This window comes from Lemur catta, chromosome 11, assembly GCF_020740605.2.
Source record: "Lemur catta isolate mLemCat1 chromosome 11, mLemCat1.pri, whole genome shotgun sequence".
Classification (NCBI taxonomy): Eukaryota; Metazoa; Chordata; class Mammalia; order Primates; family Lemuridae; genus Lemur; species Lemur catta.
The window spans coordinates 58,043,408-58,064,984 of record NC_059138.1 but is presented as its reverse complement, the minus strand read 5'-3'; the positions used below and the strand labels follow the sequence as shown (position 1 = coordinate 58,064,984).

At 32.9% G+C, this 21,577-nt stretch overlaps 1 protein-coding gene across 2 annotated transcripts in view; it reads right to left on the bottom strand.

Annotated features, from left to right (window-relative positions):
• The window catches only part of GLCCI1 (glucocorticoid induced 1), an 81,696-nt gene that overhangs the window by 30,679 nt on the left and 29,440 nt on the right, over window positions 1-21,577 (bottom strand). For both annotated transcript variants that reach the window (XM_045564866.1, XM_045564867.1), the window contains exons 2-3: window positions 18,525-18,676; window positions 1,541-1,627 (exon numbers count right to left, since the gene is read on the bottom strand). In XM_045564866.1, the coding sequence (XP_045420822.1) occupies window positions 1,541-1,627; window positions 18,525-18,676 (239 nt within the window). The remainder of the gene's footprint in view (window positions 1-1,540; window positions 1,628-18,524; window positions 18,677-21,577) is intronic.

Sequence of the window (21,577 nt, the reverse complement as noted above, 5' to 3'; positions counted from 1 at the left end):
TAGAGGGGCCAGAAACAGTAGCTATGGAGTTAGTGAAGAGGTGAGCCAGAAAGAGAAAAGGAGTAAGGATCTCTTCTCCCATAAGTCACCCAGCTGTAGTAGGCTCTAGCTAGGAGAAGGGGGGTAGCTCTCTTTCCCATAAGGATTTTTAAGCCCTGGCCAAGATGACCCAGGTTTCTGTACAGCAGGCCCTCGAATAACGTTGATTCATTCAATATTGTTTCATTATAACATTCATAAGAAAAAAACATAATTGATTCCCAGTAGAAGCCACTGTCTGTGTAGAGTCTCTATGTTCTCCCCATGTCTGCATGGGTTTTCCCTGGGTACTCTGGTTTCCTCCCACATCCCAAAGATGCAGGTTAGGTTTACTGGCATGTCTACATTGTCCTCGTCTGACAGTGCATGTGTGTGAATGTGCCCTGCAATGGAATGGTGTCCTCTCCAGGGTTGGTTTCCACTTCGCACCCTTAACTGCCAGGATAAAGTAAAGCTACCTGAGACTCTGAACTGGAATAATTGGGTAAATAACTATCTTACTTCTTTTTATTAATCTTTCTTAAATGTATATACAGGTCACATTTGTTTCTATGTTTAATACTAGAAGTGTTTTGGTCATTACTTAGAAGTTTGGTGATGTTTTTCTGACCAGAAATATGCTGCAGGAACTTAACTCTTGTTTATACCAATTACCCTATGGTAAAATTGGTTTTGTTATAGGTCATTTTATTTAAAGTTGCAGTTTCTAAGAACCTATCAACAATGTTAAATGGGGACTTACTATAAAAGTGTCAACATCCACTCATCACTAAGGGTTTCTTTTTCTATTCATGATCTGTAGAGATTTTCCTCATCTTAAATGTAGCTAGAATACAGTTATTTATTTTCACATTGCATTCCTATAAGCTTGAAGCAAAGTGGAGGTGCTTTCACTGACATTTTAATCAGAAATCCTGAAGTGAATTAACTGAAGAGTATGTGAATCAGGAAGAATGGATGTGGTACAGTGTAGTATGATCTTATGACAAGGAAGATGATGATACATTATTTACAAAAGCACTGAATTTTAGTGATTTTAGTGGTAACTCTTAAAAATATTAGTTCTTCAACAAGAGTTTTGGTTTTTCATAATTTTCTCAAATTATAACTCTGCCATCTACTATAACTATTCTTCCTATCTTTATTTTTAGTCTCTACTCAGGTACTTTCATCATTTTTCCAGCCTCAGTTATAATCATACAGAATTTAATATCTTCATGAAATAACATGAAAAACCCACTGGTCTTTTGTATCTATTCCCTTTTCTCCTCAGTTTTAGTGAGGTATAATTTACATTCCATTAACCTAATCCATTATAAGGGTAAAATTAAGTAAGTTGTAATCAATTTATAGAGTTATACAATGAAACGTAGAACACAACCCTTAAACTATGAAAGACGTAAGGTTAAGACAAATTTAAAAAGTGCCATTATACTCAGAGAACAGTAAGGTAATCTGCTAGGACCAAACAGGTTATAGACTGAAAACAGAAATGACTTACCTCTTTTAGTTGATCAGCACTCCCCCATGACGCAGAACGCTGATGTGACTTCTTTTCTGCTCCCTCTTCTGCCCAACAGCTAGGTGTCTTAAAAAAAAAAAACGAATACAAAAAATAAGGAATTTTGTCTCCACTCCCTAATCTCAAGCAACTAAAACATATTTCAAATTCTTAGCACATACCAGTTAAGGAGCTATACTAAAATCCTTTAAACACTAAGAGAATAGTCAAGCTAAATGTGAAAGGGTATTTCTAGTAAATTCAACGGACAGAAGATGAACAGAACTGGTTCAGATACAGTGGTATTACAAATGACCTATATACCAAATATCTAGCTAGATGGAGGACTGATTGTACTATTCTTCCTGTACTTGAGGAGGAAGAGCATTCATAATAGCATCTTTTTTGAAAAATAGGCATCTTTATATAAAAAATATAAAATTTAAACATATTAGAAATAATAACTATAAACTAAATAAACTGAATACAAACTAAAGTAATGCATATTAAAAAAAACCTGAATTACATGTCAGAAAACACATTTTTACCAAAAACACCATTTTTAGTTATTTAACCAATAACAATACTCCCAAATGTAACACAAACCACTAAATCCCAAATATTGCCATGAAGTAGTAAGACCATTTAGTAGTTGTATTAAAAATCAAATAATATTAAAATACTATTCTTAATATATGAGAAGATTCTTCTCTAATGTAAATTAGGGCAGGTTAAAAACCACTATTTAAAGACAAAGGGTAATGATAATCACAATAAGTATATATAGATTTAGAAATTCTTTTTTCTTATACATTGAAAAGCTATCATTTATGTTAAGGCCATACTTGTGACTATATATAATATATAAGCTGTTATGAAGAAATAAATCATCAGCTCTACTTTATACAGTTCAAAATGCTGTGGACAACTTTTAAAATAATTACCATCTTTTAAAAGCAACAATACTCAAAAATAAAACCAATGACAATTGAATGTTAGTTGAATAAATATAGAAATAAACTGCTTAAACACGTCACTACTACAGTTAAGCTGTTTAGTCAATTGAGAGAGTAAAATATTTTATTCAATTGGTAAGTGCAAGGATTAGGGGTATCAATATATTAAATAAGCTGATTGTGAAAAACAATTAGTTATTAAAATTTCCTATGTTCAGTCCTAGATAAGACAAACTACTATGAAAATAATTTAGCTCCCAAGTAATATCTTTAATGATCAACTTATTCTAAATTGTTCAATTATGACAGTTTATTTTAGTCAAACTTTTATTTTGAGAACTTATACAACTTAATGCTTTTATCATTCTGTCAAGTGAGAAGGATCTATCTACCCTTACCAAAAATCAAATGATTAACAATTATAATCATTAAAATGCAAAAATATATTCACAGAAAATGAGTCAAATTTCATAATTACTTTAAAAATAACATTTGTAACATTATTTTCATTTTGGACAGCTCTTTTTCAAAGAACATTTACATATAATATATTTCTAACTTACAGATAACAGCCACAAAAATTTTGCAACTGCTTCAATATTGCCAAAATCATGCCAGTGGCAAATGGAACTAAATCTAAGGTCTCTTATCTCACAGATTACCTTCTTTCTTCATATTATCATTTCTTTTCTTAAAAATGAATGTGAAAAACTATTCAATTATTTCAAAGTGTAATGTTAGTTATACATACAAAAAAAGAATTAACTGCAAAAGAATATTTATGCTCATGAAATCAAACTAGTAGTATGTATACAGTCATGCACCACATAACATTCCCGCCAACAACGGACCACATCTATGTCAGGGGTCCCATAAGATTATAATAAAGCTGAAAAATTCCTATTGCCTAGTAATGTCTTGATTTTGACCCTGTGTAGGCCTAGGCCAATATGAGTGTATGTGTCTTAGTAAACAGAAAAGTTTTAAAAGTAAAAAAATTTTAAAAATTTAAATATAAAAAAGCTTATAGAATAAAAAGAAAATATTTTTATATAGCTGTATAATGTGTTTTAAGCTAAGTGTTATTACAAAAGAGTCAAAAGTTAAAAAAAATTTAAAGTTTATAAATTTAAAAAGTTACAGTAAGCTAAGGTTAATTTATTATTGAAGAAAATATTTTTTATAAATTTAGTGTAGCCTAAGTGTACAATGTTTGTATAGTCTACAGTAGAGTACAGTAATGTCCTGGGCCTTCACATTCACTCACCACTCACTCACGGACTCACCTAGAGCAATTTCCAGTCCTACAAGCTCCATTCATGGTAAGTGCCCCATACAGATGTACTGTTTTTAATCTTTTATATTATATTTTCACTGTATCTTTTCTATGTTTCAATATGTTTAGATATGCAAATACTTACCATTGTGTTACAATTGCCTACAGCATTCAGTACAGTAACATCCTGTATAGGTTTGTAGCTTGGGAACAACGGACTATATACCATATAGCCTCAGTGTATAGTAGGCTATACCATCTACGTTTGTGTAAGTACACTCTATGATGTTCCTACAACAATGAAATTGCCTAACAATGCTTATCTCAGAATGTATCCCCATCATTAAGTGACACATGACTGTAGGTTTTAAAAGTGAAAAACCACTGGAAGAGTTCTCTTAATCATGCAGCTATAGAGTTCCATGCATATAAATTATTCAAGTATATTCATCATAGTCTCAAGCTTCCAAAAATACTCCCCAAAGAGTAATTTAATTTTAATCACATCAATTTAAAATAAACAGTACAAAAAATGTTCTGGTCTACAAATATATTCTGGAGACTGCATTGTCTAATACAATGACTACCAGCCACATGAGGCTATTTAGATTTAAATTAATGACATTTTTAAAAAACTAAAAATGCAGTTCTTTAGTCGCACTAGCACACTTTAAATGCTCAATAACCACGTGGCTACTGGCTGCCATATGGGGCAACAGAGACATGGAACATTTCCATCACTGCAGAAAGTTCTATTAGAGAGCAATGTTCTACACATTTGATCACCGATTTTCAGCAGGTTATTTTAGCCAAAGCAAAACCAAAAGATATCTACTTTGTTTTTGAAATCTATTTAAAGCTGATACTTAAGAAATCACAGAAAGTGAACTAATTTGAATTCAATTTGTTGAAATCAAATTTGTATTTGTGAAATGTTTTACCATTTGAATTAGGAAAATAACACAAAGTAGCAAAAGTTCTTCCCTTTCACATCAGTAAGCAGCCTCTTCTAACTGGCCGGTTATTCTGTCCACTAATTTACAATAGAATTTTTAAAACAGTGCTACTTAGAACATTGCCCCTTGGCGTTAGTAAGAATGTATGACAAAAAGGTTCCATGATCAAATAAATTTGGGGAAAATTGTGTATTACACCTCCTCTATCAATATACAATGCAATTAGCATTTCAAAAACTCAAATATACTCATTTAAAAAAAAAAAGCTTAACTTTTTCTTATATGACCCCAGAACACTTATTTTACAGGTAGGCTTATTAAAATTGTGCAAAACACTACTCCAACGGACAGCTTGGAAAGAAATACAGTCCTCAATAATTTGTATTGTATATAATAGCTTGCTTTTCAGCCACCACACTTTAGCGGATTCTTCCTTTCTAGCTGCCTCCACTTAAGACTACCAGGGAAGAGAAAATGAACCTTTTGTATACCCATGAGCAATGCAGAACTAAAGTCTATTTATAAGAATATTGACAAAAAATCCTATCAAAAAAACTATTGACTATTGGTTGGTTTTAAGAAATTGTCTCTATGTCAGAAGGATACCTACAGGTAGAAAAGGTCTTTTTTTATTCTTACTCCCCAGAATTCTTCAAAACCCAGACCATGAAACTTTCTCTCCAACCTCTAGGGTCCATCCTCCCAGCTCTAAACTGTATGAGGATCACTTCTTGTCTGAGTAAAATACAGAGAAAACAATCTCACTGCACAGCACTAAACAGTCTCCAAAAGGAAAACACATTAGTAAAATTATTTTTGACTAGGTCAACCAAAAAGCTTAAAATACTGAGTGCTTTTGTTATTTATATCTTCATCTTTTATTCACAAACAGCAAGGGCAAATATGCATTTCAACTTTATTAATTTCAAAACATTTCAAACTAACTCCTAGCAAGAAAAATATTCTTTTTCAACATGGAAAGTCTAAAAGCATTTCCAAAAAGACCCCCCAAAAATTAATCATGTCATAAAATTCTTTAGTCTTATTTAAGACATTGTTACAGTAGGAAAAAAAATTTTTCCTTGGGGCCACGGTGCTGCTTTATTATGAAAATAGAATAAAACCTTCAAAAACAAAATGATCCTTTCTAATTTAATGAAACATTCGTTATTTTTTATTGTTTTGTGTGTGAGTTATATGCAACTTAAAAAATAGTTCACACAGCTCCCAAGGTAAAAAAAGTGTGAGGCCCTGGGCTCAAAACTAGCATGAGTTAAATATAACTCACATGGCAGTTAATATGTTAAAACTTTAAAAATCTATTTTTATATGGTTCATACTTGCCCTCAAAATTTACTGTAGTTTACAATAGATTATGGAAACATTAGTATTGACTACTAATTATTTAGCAGTAGTTATGGCAATGATAAATCTAGCAAGAAATGAGATGGAACTAGCTAAAAATCAATGATACTTAAATTAAGAATTAATTATGACCACAGACTGATCTTAATCATAAAAACATTTTAAAATAGGTAATGACAAACCACCCTTCATTATTTACAAATATATCCTTTAGAGATTTGGTTTTCCTTTGACAAGTGAAAATGTTTTAACTTTTTGTAAAATGTTTTTATTTACAAAATTATGAAAAGTCTGTACTGATGAAGTATTACAAAGGAGCACAGAAGATTATGATTCTAATATATCTATCCTTTTTCTGGTAATGGTGGTAACCAGATATTTTATGTAAAGTTGGGTTTTTTTTAAAAGCTTTCAGAATTTAGTGATAGCAGCAGTTATATGCTCAATTTTTTTTTTAATCAAGCTCCAACTACATACGAAGTTACGTGCTCATTGTGTTATACCAGTTTCAAAGTGTATCCCAGATAGCAGCATCATCCTCACCTGGGAACATGTTAGAAATTCAAATTCTCATGCTCAACCTCAGACTTACTAGATCTGAAACTTAGATAAGGCCCAGCAATACATTGTTGTTGTTGTTGTCTCCAGATGATTCTGATGGAAGCCAAAGTTTGAAAACCAGTGTTAGACTAAAAAAGTTTAAATAAAACATAGATTCTGCACTAAAGGTGTCAAGTGGACCATACATCCACTCATTTTTCTTGCTAGTTTTTAAAATCTCTCATATCTGAGAGAAAATCAGCAACATAGCTAACTACTAGATACTGCCCAAAGTATTTTCATTTCATTCTGAAAAACAGCCACTGGAGTGATAAAAATTGGTAGTGCTCAAATGATGGCATGAGTATCACCAATGAGATACCTAAATAATATGGGAAGGAGTAGTTTTCATTAGAATGTAAACAGGCTCTACTGCACTTGAATCTGTAAATGTGAAGTACCATTTCTTATTTGTAAGATTGCACAGCAGACACACAATAGCTACTTCTGACTGAATGAATCCTGACGTAGCAAAATTGTTTATTGAATTTCAGAGCCCTCTTATGCTCTGGGGTTATTTGTATCATTTTTATGCCATTTTCTATGAGTCCAGACTTAATATTCACAATTGCATAATCAATTGTTCATACTAGTAATAACTTTTTGTCCATTTAATTCAATATTATTATATTTAAACCCACTGACAGTAAAATATTATGGATTCGAATAAAGAGGCAGCTAACATTTATCAGTGTCTACTATGTTTTAGATACTGTGCTAGAAGCTTAACATGGATTATTTAATGTAATCCTCACTGCAACAGGAAACATTAATAATAGGAGTTATCCCCCCAAAAAACTGTAAAAATTTTCACAGCACAAAAAACTTTTCACTTTGTTTATACGGTTTCCTAACAGCTGATCTCTTCTATATCAATCATTGATTTATACAAAATAGTTACTAATACCCTGACAGACATACTGCTTTCTCATATCATACCTCAAACTATTATATGACCTAATTCTAAACTATGATCTTAATTCTATAATATTTATTCTTAAAGTGTAATGTCTCTAACATACAAATATCTTTCTCTGTAAATGCTGTTTAATATTATCACAGGATTTTCAATAGAAAATTGACAGGTTAAGATTGAGAACCAATGTATCAGATAACAGAGGTCAGGGAACCAGAGTAAGAAGGTTGTTCCAAATAAATACAACCTATTTCACAATTTTACCTTGAGCTAGCTTGGGGGCAAAGGTATGGGGAAGCAATGAAAACAGGTTAGTTTTGTTACCAGTTAAATGTTTCTTGTAAAGGGAAGAAAACTGAGTATCTGGGTAACAAGAGTATGGGGAAGGCCTTTTGCTATATACTTTTTACTTCTAAACCAAATTAACACATTACCTATTAAAAGCTAATAAGTAGAATTTTGACTCTCTGGTAATTTTAGAGATGGTATTTGAAACTGATAAATAAAATATTAAACATTTTAGTCATGGCTTAAAATTTTTCATCAATATAGCTGAGTATATCCCTCCCTTTAGCAACCAAAAATATTACTCCCTAAACCAGGAACATGACTATTTTGGTGTGAACTATTCAACTCTAGGATTCTATAATCCTCTGTCTCATAATTAGATAATAGTTGAAAGAAAAGGTAAAGGTGATCTTGTAAAGGAATGAATCTGTATGCATTTACTCAACAGCCAGTTAGGCCCTGGGTCCATAAAAATAACAATTAGGTCCCTGAAGTGCCTATGAGGCCAAAATAGTCAAATCTTCAGACTTGCTTCCATTTCATGAAGAAGTCCCCCACCTCTCAAAATGTTTCAGCAACTGCTGCTTCTTAAACAAATTTCAACACCAAACTCTTTAACAAGGGCACAGGAAACCCAAAGAGCTATATCAAGTGTGACTTTTGGTTATGAAATGAGTTTCTGATCAGTCTGGTAAAACTGAAAGTTCTTTTTTTATGTCTATTATTATTTGAGGTCAATCATCAATTCCTTCCCAACCAAGTTCCTTTCAGGAATGGAGGAAAAGGCTAGGTATTTTAAATATAGTTTCAATAGGAAAGAATATGTATTTTTTAGTACAGAGTTAGTTGACGTTATCAAAGGTTGGCTAAAGCCAAATGCTAAGTACTTATTCCAGGAATGTTTATTAAAATAAAAATAAATAATTTCTAGGGAAAGATGTTGGCATAAAGGCAGGATCATAAATGAGATTAATAAAAATATACTGAAATGCTATTTTATGTACTTTTGGCATATCCAACATTTCATAATTTAAATTATGAAAATTAATTTAACATATTAACTGCTATGTAAGTTGTATTTAACCCACACTAAGTTTTAAGCCCAGGGCCTGATGAAGCATATGTAACTCACATGTCTCTGCCTTCGGAGCCACATGAACTATTTTTCAAGTTGCATATAAGTCATGCACAGAAAACAATAAAAAATAACAAATTTTTCATTAAATTAGAAACGATTGTTTTGTTTTTGAAGTTTTTATTGTATTTTCACAATAAAACACTGTGGCACCAAGGAAAAAAATTTTTTTTTCTAGTGTGGCAGTCAATGTGTTAAAACAATAAAATATCAAAGAAAAACATCACCTGGAGAAAGGACAGCATTAGTATGCAGAATTTCATTCAAGATCTAACCATCCTATCTCTCACCCTACAAAGAATACAAGTATTGAAATCTCTCTGTCATACCAACCGAGAGACCAAAAGCCATGGAAGAAATTGGGAAGATTTTCTCAAGAGCTGCAATACAAAAACATACTAGGCTAGTAAGTTTCATAGGTCAAATTCTTTCAGACCCAAGTGACAGATAATTCAGATGATACCTATACCACAGTAGAACACAGAGGAAGGAAATCTTGCAAAACCTTTTTATGAAGCAAGTATGACACTAACCTAAGGATTACATCATGAAAAAGAAAAAATTTCAGACCTTATTTCTGAATATTAAACAAATATCATAAATATTAACAAACACCTCATTTGCCACTGTATATTAAAAAAAAAAACACCTTCATGAACCAATAGCCAAAAATTTAATCATGGACCAAATATCAGTTAATCTATTAAAGAAATTCACCATATTCTAAGTTGAGACAAAATAATATATTCACTTATGAGATAGCATTTCCCAAGTAAAGAATCATTCCTGATTCAAACAAGAAACATCATTAGTAAAATAAACATGCGCTTAATGTAAAAAAACCACACATGCCTCATAGCAAAAATCAGTATACCATGTCCGGTGAGTAAACTAGACAGATACATTACCATTAGAGTCAAGAAAGAGGAGAAGGCATTTGCTACCATAATCATTAGTTTATGAGATTCTGGGCATGTTAGCAAAAGCAATTCCAAGAGGGGGCACATAACAAAGGATAAATAATGGAAAGGAGGTAGAATTACTATTTGTATGAATACATATACCTGGAAAACCAGAGAATTACCTGAAAAATTACAAGAAGAAAATTCAAATTGAAAATGTCATATAAACAAATTAGAAAATAATTAAAAATTCTAATCACAACACCAACCAAAAGAGACAAAATACTCATATATAAGTTTAACAAGAAATGTGTTGATCCTATAAGAAGAAAGTTTCAAAATGTTCTGAAGGACAAAAATAACAATTGAATAAATACTCTTTCTTGGATAAGATTCAATATGGTAAAGTTGACAATTCCGCATGAATTAATATTTAATTGCAATATAAAACATTCTAAGAATTTGAAAAAATGATTCTAAAATTAACCAAGAAAAATAAATATTTAAGACTAGCCACACACGCTGTTAAAATGAATTACCAAGCAATACAAATTAAAATCATTTGATGTTAGACAAGTGCAAAAAGACATTAACGGTATACAGCACTGAGATCCAAATAAGAATAGGGACTTTTTATATGACAAGGATGACATCTCAAATCAGTAGGGAAAAGATAAACTATTAGTCAACTGTTTAAGTCACTGGAAATAAATAAAGCTGGATCCTACCTCATTCCTTCCATCAAAATAAACCCCCAAAATATCAAAAGTATAAATATAAAAAATGAAACATAAAGGTACTAAAAGAAAATATGGTTTAAACTAATTTTTTAACTTTGAATGGAGAAAATTCTTCCCAATTATGACATAATACAAAAAGCCATAAAATATAGACCAATGGAATAAAATACAGAGCCCAGAAATAAACATATATATGGTCAATGGTCAACTGGATGTTAGACAAGGGTGTCAAGGTTATTTAACGGGGAAAGCACAGCCTTTTCAACAAATGGTACTCGGAGAACTGGATATTTACATCCAAAAGAATGAAGTTAGACCCTTGTCTTATACTATATATAAAAATTAACTCAAATGGATCAAAAACCTAAACTTAAAAGCTAAAATTCTAGACAAAAACAGGAGAAAAGCTTCTGACACTGGATTCAGTAACAGCTTCTTGAATATGTCACCAAAAGCATAGGCAACAAATAGAAAAATAAACTGAACTTATCAAAATTAAAACCTAGTACACTATCAAAAGAGTGAAAAGGCAACTCACGGAATGGGAGAAAATGTTTGCAAACCATGTATCTGATAAGAGATTAGTATCCAGAATACACAAAGAACGCCTAAAACTCAACAACAGCAAAGAAACAAACAAACAAAAAAACAAAAACAAAAACCCAATTCAAAAATGGACAAAGGACTTGAATAGATATTTGTCCAAAGAAGATATACACATGGCCAAAAAGCACACAAAGAGATGCTCAACATCACTACAACATCACTAATCATTTAGGAAACAAAAATCAAAACCACAATAAGACACTACACACCCATAAGGGTGACTAAAAAACAAAACAAAACAACCACTATTGGCAAAGATGTAGGAAAAATGGAACCCTTGTGGACTGTTGCTAGGAATATGAATTGGTACAGCCATTGTGGAAAACAGTATGGCAGTTCTTCAAAAATTTAAAAACAGAATTACCTTACTTAATTCTACTTCTGGGTATATACCCAAAAGAATTGAAAGCAGGGACCTGAAAAGGTATTTGTACATGAATGCTGACAGCAGTATTATTCACATAGCCAAAAGGTAGAAGCAACCCAAATGTCCATCCACAGATGAGTGGATGAAGAAAATGTGGTATGCACATATAATGGAATATTATTCAGCCTTAAAAACGAAGGAAATTTTGACATATGCTATGCTATAGATGGACTTTGAAAACATCATACTAAGTGCAATAAGCCAGGTGCAAAAGGACAGGTATTATATGATTCTTCTTATATGAGGTTCCTAGGGTAGTTAAATTCGTAGAGCCAGAAAGTAGAATGGTGGTTATTAGAGGCTGTAGGGAGAGGGGAATGGAGAGCTAGTATTTAATGAATAAAGAGTTTTAGTTGGAGAAGATGAAAAAAGTTATTATTCATGTCCTTCTATATTACATGGATTATTTTATCATTAAAAAGTATTATTTTGAAAACAAAATTAGAAAAAATCCAAAAATATATTACCTAAAATATTTATTTCTTTTAATTTAGCTGAATTAAAAATATCCTGAGATAATTATGAAGGTCTATAATATAAATACATCACCAAGCATCCCTGCAAGAACTGAGAAGAACAGAGCTTTTATAAGACATGATAGGATGCTGACCTTGAGGAAGAGGGTATCTGAAGTGGAAATTCTGTCTTTTTTTTTTTTTTTTTTTGAGGCAGAGTCCCACTCTGTCACCTTGGCTAGAGTGCCATGGTGTCAGTCAGCCTAGCTCACAGCAACCTCCAACTCCTGGGCTCAAGGAATCCTCCTGCCTCAGCCTCCCTAGTAGCTGGGACTACAGGCATGCGCCACCATGCCCAGCTAATTTTTTCTATATATATTTTTAGCTGTCCATATCATTTCTTTCTATTTTTAGTAGAGACGAGGTCTTGCTCTTGCTCAGGCTGGTCTTGAACTACTGAGCTCAAACAATCCTCCCGCCTCGGCCTCCCAGAGTGCTAGGATTGCAGGCGTGAGCCACCGCGCCCAGCCTTGGAAATTCTGTCTTTAGGTAAGTGACTTTTTTATTTTACAAGTTATATATAAAAAGCATTAAATTCATCATTTTATTAAAATATAAATCTATTCTAAAGCATTTTAGATCTTTGTTTACAAAAAAAAGAAGGTGGCAGTGGTTTCTCTTAGGATTAAATACATTCACTTGCAGAAAGTCTATTAATCAAAATCAGCTACAGCAGTTTACAACATCAAGTCTAGTTTAACAGACATTTCAGAAGAGATGTCTACTTGAACCTGAGGTAGCCTGTTCAGGGGCTGTTTTGGATGGACTGCTCACACAGAGAAAATTGCTTCTGACTGTACCAGACAAAAGAGATGAAGGTCTGTAAAACTCAAGGAAAGGTGTAACAGGACAATAAACTATTAAGATTCTGTTTTTAAAAAAAGTAAGAAAAAAGTTAATTAAGTAAATGACAAAACTCTAATGGAAAAAACATCACTTCCAGTACTCAGTTTTTTCCTTTCATTCTATTTTGATATTGACTTTATATTTATACTGAATCTTTTCAAAGTTTTTAATTGCAAAAAAAATACTCTGCTCCAAAAGGCCTATAAAAATTTGTTAAAAGGGGTTATACATTGTATATTAGTCAGTAGAGACTAGCTTACCCGATAGTAACAACTCAACCTCCAAATCATAATGGCTTAAAACTACATGTATGGCTCATACTACATGTATGAGTCACTATAAAGGCTATGCTTGTCACAGTTATTCAGTGACCCAGATGGACAGAGTAAGAGTGAACACTGTTACGTTCCCTTGTCAGCTCTTTAAATGTTCTTCCCAAAGTAAGACTCATAGCCACACTTAACTTCAAGTGGGCAGAGAAGTATTAATAAAATCCTGTCATGTGCCAAGGAGAGAGAATGCCGATATTTGTGAACAGCCCTAATCACCAAATACCTGGGAAGTTGTAGAAACACCTTTGCTTATTGCTTTATATACTATTTTTATTGTTTGACCATTTACAAAGAAAACATATTACTTTCCCCTTTAAAAACACACTCAAATGCAGAATTTAAAATGTTCCTACAGATTATACTTAAGGCTACGGGGTGAAGACTTGAAGAACTGCTACTGTCTTATTAAAGTAACCTTAACTGCAGTCCAATTTTAAGAGCTGGTAATAAATTTTTGTTTTAAAAAAGGGTTGTAACTACAAGGCTAAAGTAATAAAGTAATATTAAATTCCACAAATGGTTTCTAGTTTTTCTTTCTACTAAGCTAAACATACTATTCTAATAAGCTGGCAATGATCCATTTCTTCAGAGGCCTTAAAAATATAAAGCTGTATCTTTTAATCCTCAGAATATATGTGTGAATCAGGCGTTATTAACTTTAATTTACAGAAAAGAAAACTAAAGTCTGGGCCACAAAGCAGTTAATTAACTATAATTTTTTAAACATTTTATTAAGAAAAATTTCAAAAAGAACAGTTAACAAACTGTTCAGTGAATACCCATAAAGCCAATACTCAGATTCTATATATAGCATTTTGCTGTATTTGCTTCATCACATATTTATCCATCCATCCATCCATCAATTGATCTTAATTTGATTCACTTCAAAGTTAGTTGAAGATAGCAGTATACTTCACCCCTCAGCATCTCAGAGTTCAGTTGTTTTTTGTTCATATCCTATATTTTTAAAGTTAAAGTTACATAGTAAAATGCACACATGTACACTTGGGTAAGTTCTGATAAATGCATTCACCCACGTAACCCAACCTTTATTGAGCTATACAACATTTAACTAATAGAAATAGAGAGTAAAATGTTGGTCACCAGAGGCTAAGGGTTGGAGAGCTTGGGGGCATGCTGGTCAAAGGACACAAAATTTCCGTTAAGAGAATTAACTTTAAGAAATCGATTGTACATTATGGTGACTAAAGTTAATAACAATATATTGTATATTTAAAAACTGGTAAGAGTAGATTTTAAGTGTTCTCACCACAAAAAAAATTGTATGTGAGGTGATGCATAGCATATATGTGTCGTTAAATGGTTTGATTTAGTCACTTCAAATGTATGACTATATCAAAACATCACGTACACCATAAATGTAAACAATTTTTACTTGTCAATTAAAATTAATTAATTTTTAAAGTGATACACAACATTTTCATCATCCCACAAAGTTCTCTCATAGTGGGCCTTGATTTGAATATAAGATCTGCCTCCAAAGTCCAGTCTTTTCACAACCCTATGCTACTTTTTTTTTAAAGACCCAAAGATAAAATGTACTAAACAATATTAAAAATTTTATTTCTAGCCCTCAATGATTAAGGTAGTTAAAACACAAATACAAAAGGAAGAAGATACTGGAAACATCCTCCACCAAGGCCAGACAGTCCAGGTGTTTAACATCTGTAGCAGCTGAGTATATCACCTCACCTCCACTAACACCCACTAAGTAAACAAAAACTACTGCTTCCCTCCCCAAGAATTTGAGAGCAGGGAGAAATGGACGTGGCCATAAAAACCATCCCTAGTGTTTATCTCCTGTATCTTCAGTTAAACTAATAGATGCTTGGGGAAAGACCATTTCTTATGCTTGTGAGGCAAGCGGCAGGTTAAGTGCTATATGTATCAGTGATTGCTACGAAAGACAATGGGGAGTTGGAGAAAAAGCAAAAAGGATTGAAATCAGCCAGGTCTGGGTTCAAATCTCTTCATACTTAACTAGCTAGGCAACTATGTACAAATTACTTCTCTAAGCCTCAGGTTCTTCACCTGTAAAATGAGACCTATATTTTAGCTTCTTGTCAAGGCAAAGTTTTTCAAATAAATGACCTACATCCAGACGCAGGAAAGACAAGGCCCTGTCCTAAGCTTCAAGATATAGGGGGGATTGCTCTGGCCCACCCCTCCCCATGGAGTGAAGAGACCTTGGGTCCAAAATACATGCACACCATGAGCCCAAGCCGTTGTAGACTATGCTCTGGGTAATTTAGGACCAGGAATTCCCTGCCAAAATAGCAGCAAGCCTGGCTTCCAAGGTCTGCAAACACCTATTGTGGGGTCTTACTTCCTGAGCAGGTATGGATGGAACTTTAATGTGAGGACTGGGAGTGTAAGTGTATGTGTAAAGTTACCTCAAAGTACAGAATAAAATGTGCAATAGGAAGAGACCAGGACTTGGCTCAGAGGCTGGGGTGGGCTTGGCCCATGTAGACACATTCTGGCATATGACCCCCAAGAATTCAAAATTTCCTAGTTTAAACACCTGATCTTCCAGGTCCATATGAAGATTTATTTGTCAAAGTAGGAGAGCAAAATATATGTTATTTAATAGTTTGTTCATTTAACTTAAACACATAAGGTATATGGGTCTTTATATTTGGTGCAGACCCTGAAAATGTTACCAGTAGGCCTCTCTACATCTACTATTAATAACTTAACATGTAGATAGTATTTGCCACATTTTCAAATTGCCCTATTTAATCATGTAACAATAACATGAATTAGGTTTCATTAACCCCACCACACAGATAAAGAAACAGATATGCATAAGAAATCTATCTATACAGTGCTCTTTTTCTCTACCTCCATATCACTTTCTTCATCACTCCCAAATACCTGGTTTCCTATTCTACCATATCACCAATATTGTACCCTCCAAGACAATGTGCTCCTCATCCCTAAATCCAGTCCTTATTCTCCATAACCTCTCTTTAGCATTTGATACTGTCAACAATTTTTCCTTTCTTAGAATAGCTTTCTCCCTTGACTTTTTTTTTTTTTTTTTTTTTTTTGAGACAGTCTTGCTCTGCTGCCCGAGGTTGGGTGCTGTGGCATCAGCCTAGCTCACAGCAACCTCAAACTCCTGGGCTTAAGCGATCCTACTGCCTCAGCCTCCCGAGTAACTGGGACTACAGACATGAGCCACCATGCCCGGCTAATTTTTTTCTATATGTATATTTTTAGCTGTCCAGATCATTTCTTTCTATTTTTGGTAGAGATGGGGTCTCGTTCTTGCTCAGGCTGGTCTCAAACTCCTGACCTCAAGCGATCCTCCCGCCTCAGCCTCCCGGAGTGCTAGGATTACAGGCTTGAGCCACCATGCCTGGCCTCTCCCTTGACTTTTAAGGCTACACTATTCTAGTTTTTCTCCTAGCCTTTTGCTTTTTCTCTGGCTCCTCTTCTTTCTCAGAGTTTTTGTGAAGAATAAATAGTGTTTCTGGATAGTGTCTGCACAAAGCATTCGTTCAGTAAAAGCGTTTGTGGTAGGGTTTTCTGCAATTTAAAAAGAATAGCTATCATTTTTTGGTAAGGTGCCAGTTACTGCACTAGGTGAGATAGATATTCACACTATACCATTTATTCTATAATTCTGTTTTCCTAATAATAAAACTGAAGCTCAGTTAACAGATTAACCTGTGTTAGCAATCTGGCTCCCACACTTTCTAGCTTTATGTTCCCAGATAGGTCATTTAACTTTCCTGAGTTTCTGCTTCCCCATCTATGTAATGCTGCCATGTTAAATGAATTAAATGAAATACAGATTCTAAAACAGTACATGGCACATAGTTAATAAATATTAACCCCCTCCCTCTTTTTGTTGCTTCCAGATGAATAAATTAGTTTTCTCTTTCTCCCTTGTATACATTTCTAAAAACTAAGTCTGTCACTTAACCTTCTTTCTTTATATTTACACTTTATAACATGGGTGAATACAACTCCTCCAGAAAGATGGTTCTGAATTATCTGTGTCCATATCTCTCTCCAACTTTCCAAGGCCATATCCCAAAGTTTTGCTAGTTATGTTTACTGCCTGCCCCATCACTAAACAAAGAATGGAATGCAAAAGACTAGGGAGGTATAAAATATTACAAGGGCAGAATTAACGACACAAATGATAAAGAAGTCAATTTCACAGTTTCAAGCTTGACTGAGAAAATTACAAAAATTGAGAAGTAAGGTTTTCATAGATCATGCCCAAAATTTTCTTCCTCCTTTCTTTTTCCTCATTCTTCAAACATGAAACTCTAATCCTTCTATTTCCCTAACCTACAAAGTCCAAAATGTTCTTCCCCTGAATGCACTCACATTTATTAACACATGTTCCCTTTACCTAACACCTAATGATAGACTATCTGTTATTATCCATTTTTATAAATTTACATTTTACCTTCCTAACTATGATGCAGGTTCTTTATGGCCAATGTCCATCTCTGATATTTTTAGTATTCTCCATAATACCAATAAATGCTGATTGATTTATTGTTATGAAGATATGGCCAAGCACTCAGATAATCAGGAATAAAGATGCTTCTGGATCTTTTTCTGATATGGAAGGAAAAGCTTTTCAAATAAAAAACTTGGGGATCCTCCCACAAATAGGAAAAGTGTGAACAATAGCAAACTTTCTATTTTTTCCACAAGGCTTTTGGTCTTGGCTTTAAACAGAAAAAAAAAAAAAAAAAAATCCCTCAATATAAATTTTGTTAGCCATGTGTCAATACTTTATAAATTATTTTCAAAACTATGCAAAATTTTCTTCAAAAAATACTTACATTTTCTAAAATGGTTACTAGTCACTATTTTAATATCTATTGGAAAGCAATTCTTAAAACTATAAGTCTCTAAAACCATACAATATACACTGATGTGCTACTTATTAAATATTAAATAATCCTAAAATTTCTAAAACCAAGAAAACAAAAAACAATTATTGTAGAGTTGCAATGAATTTCTTCTTTGATTGGATGTATTTCAAATTTTGGAAAACATGATTATATTTTCTTTACTGTGACCAAAACAGAAGTACAGGATAATAAGCTGATTTTGATTTGCTTATTTTACCTGAGTAGCTTTATCTTTCATGCATGAAGGGTAGTGAACATGAGGGTCCCGTGGCCACTGTCCTGTGAGGTAAGGTCCTGTTATCGTATCCAAAGAGGAGGTTCGCCTTATTGTACTAGATGTTCGGACTTGCTGAGATTTTGGCCTGTCCACTAGAAAAAGTGAAAAAGAGATTGGTTGTTAGTAAATTTTAAAATTATTTAAATTTCATATTTTGTAGAATGTCATTCTGCCAATTTTCCCTATAATATATACTTATCCTAACAGCCCTATTATATGAGTTGATGAAATTTATGAACCACCTCCCAAGGAAAATATACTCATATATTGAATCTTACATATATTACCAGGGCTTTCACAGATGCTATGAAGCCCATCCATTTTAGAGGCTTGTACTATAATAAAATCTATATATCATCTCCATTGCCATTACTTTAATTAAGACTCCATCCCATCTCACCAGCTTTCTAACTGCTATCTCGGCATCCATCTCAACTAAATCTTCCAGTGCCATCCCCCATCTCTGCTAAAAAAACATTCATATGGTTAGTCATTGTCTTTAACTTATAGCCCACATTATCTGGTATGACATAATAAGCTTTCACAATTTGGATCCCATATACCTCAAAGTTTAACACCCTTGCTACTCTTCCATAAGCCCATGCTAACTGTCACACAAATGACTTGTATTTGTCCAAAAGTAAAATGTACCCTCTCTGCCTCTGTGCATTCTATTTCCTGAACCAAGAACTCTCTTCTTCTTTGGTCACTTGACAAATTCTTATCTATCTTCAAGACCAATTCAGATGTCACACTGCCTCCGTGAAAACTGCCCCAATGCCAGAGCATAAGTTCAAACCCTACAGACTGAAAAGGAGTTGATGTTCAATACTTACTTAATGAATTTATTCACAGTTACACAAAAATAACATTATATTTTAATTCAACTTTCTCATTTACAGATGAAGTATTTGAAGCCCAGAGGGGATACTATTCAATGAAAGAGAGATGCTAACAGGGACAGCCGTAAAAAGGAACCAAAATCTCTAGACATTCTACATAATTCAATCTATTGTAACAATCTACTTCTTCTCCGCATACAGGTATCATTTAACACATTGACGCCACACTAGAAAAAAATTTTTTTTTCCTTGGGGCCACGGTGTTTTATTATGAAAATAGAATAAAAACTTCAAAAACAAAACAATCCTTTCTAATTTAATGAAAAATTTGTTATTTTTTATTGTTTTCGGTGCATGACTTACATGTAACTTGAAAAATAGTTCACGCTGCTCCGAAGGTAAAGAGGTGTATAAGTTACATATGGTTCACAGGGCCCCAGGCGCAAAACTAGCATGAGTTAAATACAACTCACATGGCAATGAATGTGTTAAGTATCTCTGTTAAAAGTTAAAACTATCACACTGAACACCAAACCTATAAAGAAACTACAGAGGATTTTCCATATATCCATCTCAAATAATTTACTATTACTATGCAATCTATAAGAAAGTCCAATGGATTACAAGTTCCCAAGGACCAGAGTCTTATTCAGTCATATCTCACATTAAACAAAATGCCTTGCACATTACAGAAGGTCAAGAAACATGTTATTGAATCCTGTCCTTCAACTACCTTCTTGAACCAGAATACACAATTAGTTCACCAGAAAAACAAAAAAAACTGCAGTACACTTTATTATCCAGACAATATCTTACAACTGCAGTTTTGATTTCTTCTTTGACCCAACAGTTGTTAGAAAAGATCTGAAAATTACCAAATTTCCTCCTTATCTTTATTACTTAGCTCTAATTTTATGGCAGAGAATCCAGTGTGACCTATTTTTACTCTTTGGAATTACCTGAAATTTTTCTCTGTGACCAAAAACGTGGTCAACTTTTATAAACATTTCAGGAGTCATGGAGAAAATATATTTTGTTTTCAGAACATACAGTTCCTTATTTGTCTTGTATATCAACTGAATTAAATTAAAGTACAGAATATAAGAATAATATAATTATATTGATCTGTCACAGACTTTAAAAAGTACTCTAAAATCTCTAATCCCCTCACTTCTGCAAGTTCTCTTTATTTTTTGCACACCTTTGACATTTATATATTAGTTCTGTATAATTTGGTACATACAGATTCTTAACATCATCACTATGGCTTATATCATTATATCATATCATTGTATGTCCCATTTATTACTTTTTAAATTTTGTCAAACATGATGATCTCCTTTCTACACTTTTTGTTATAATTTGATATGCCTATCCTTTCATTTTCAAGGTTTTTGAATCATTTTGTTTTATGTGTATCTCCTATATATAGTACATCATTATACTTTCTGGAAAAAACCTTTGTAGTAGGCCTTCCTGTTGTAAAAGGTGAATTTATCTCACTTATATTTATTGTTATAACAAATTTAGTGTAACTTGTCATGTAATTTTTTTTCCCTATTGCGAAATGCTTCCTTGCTGCTTGTTTTTTGTTTTATTATTTGTTTCTTTTTCTCCCTTCTCACCACCTCCCCCCATCATAGATAATCTGGAAGACATGTAAACTGTTTGCAGTTCTACTACTAGAATTTATTTCTACTAATTCTTTTAAATATTTTTCTTGGTTATAAAAGCAGTATCTACTAATTTTAGCAACTTTGGGAAACACAGAAAATTAACATGTCCCCTAAAAATCTGATTTATAATGATTTGTTTAAAATTTTAAAGTTATTTTACATTCCTTCTACTAAAAAACAAAATACAGAAACAAATTATCCCTTGAAAAACAGAATCAACATTTAAAGCAGTTGACCAGTAACCTAAAAACATAAAAGTCAGCTATAATCAGAAAATGAAAAACCATTATATGTAAAAAACTTGTGCCTATACTTAAACTACTCCTAACTGTTTGAAAAATTGTATGTAGTCTATTTAGCCTTTAAAACACCTTTTAGTTTGGTAAGTAAACAACAGAGATTTTAATGTGTTATAATGAATTAAATATATGAATAATCTATAACTGAGCTTCTTGGTCTACATTAAATATTCTAA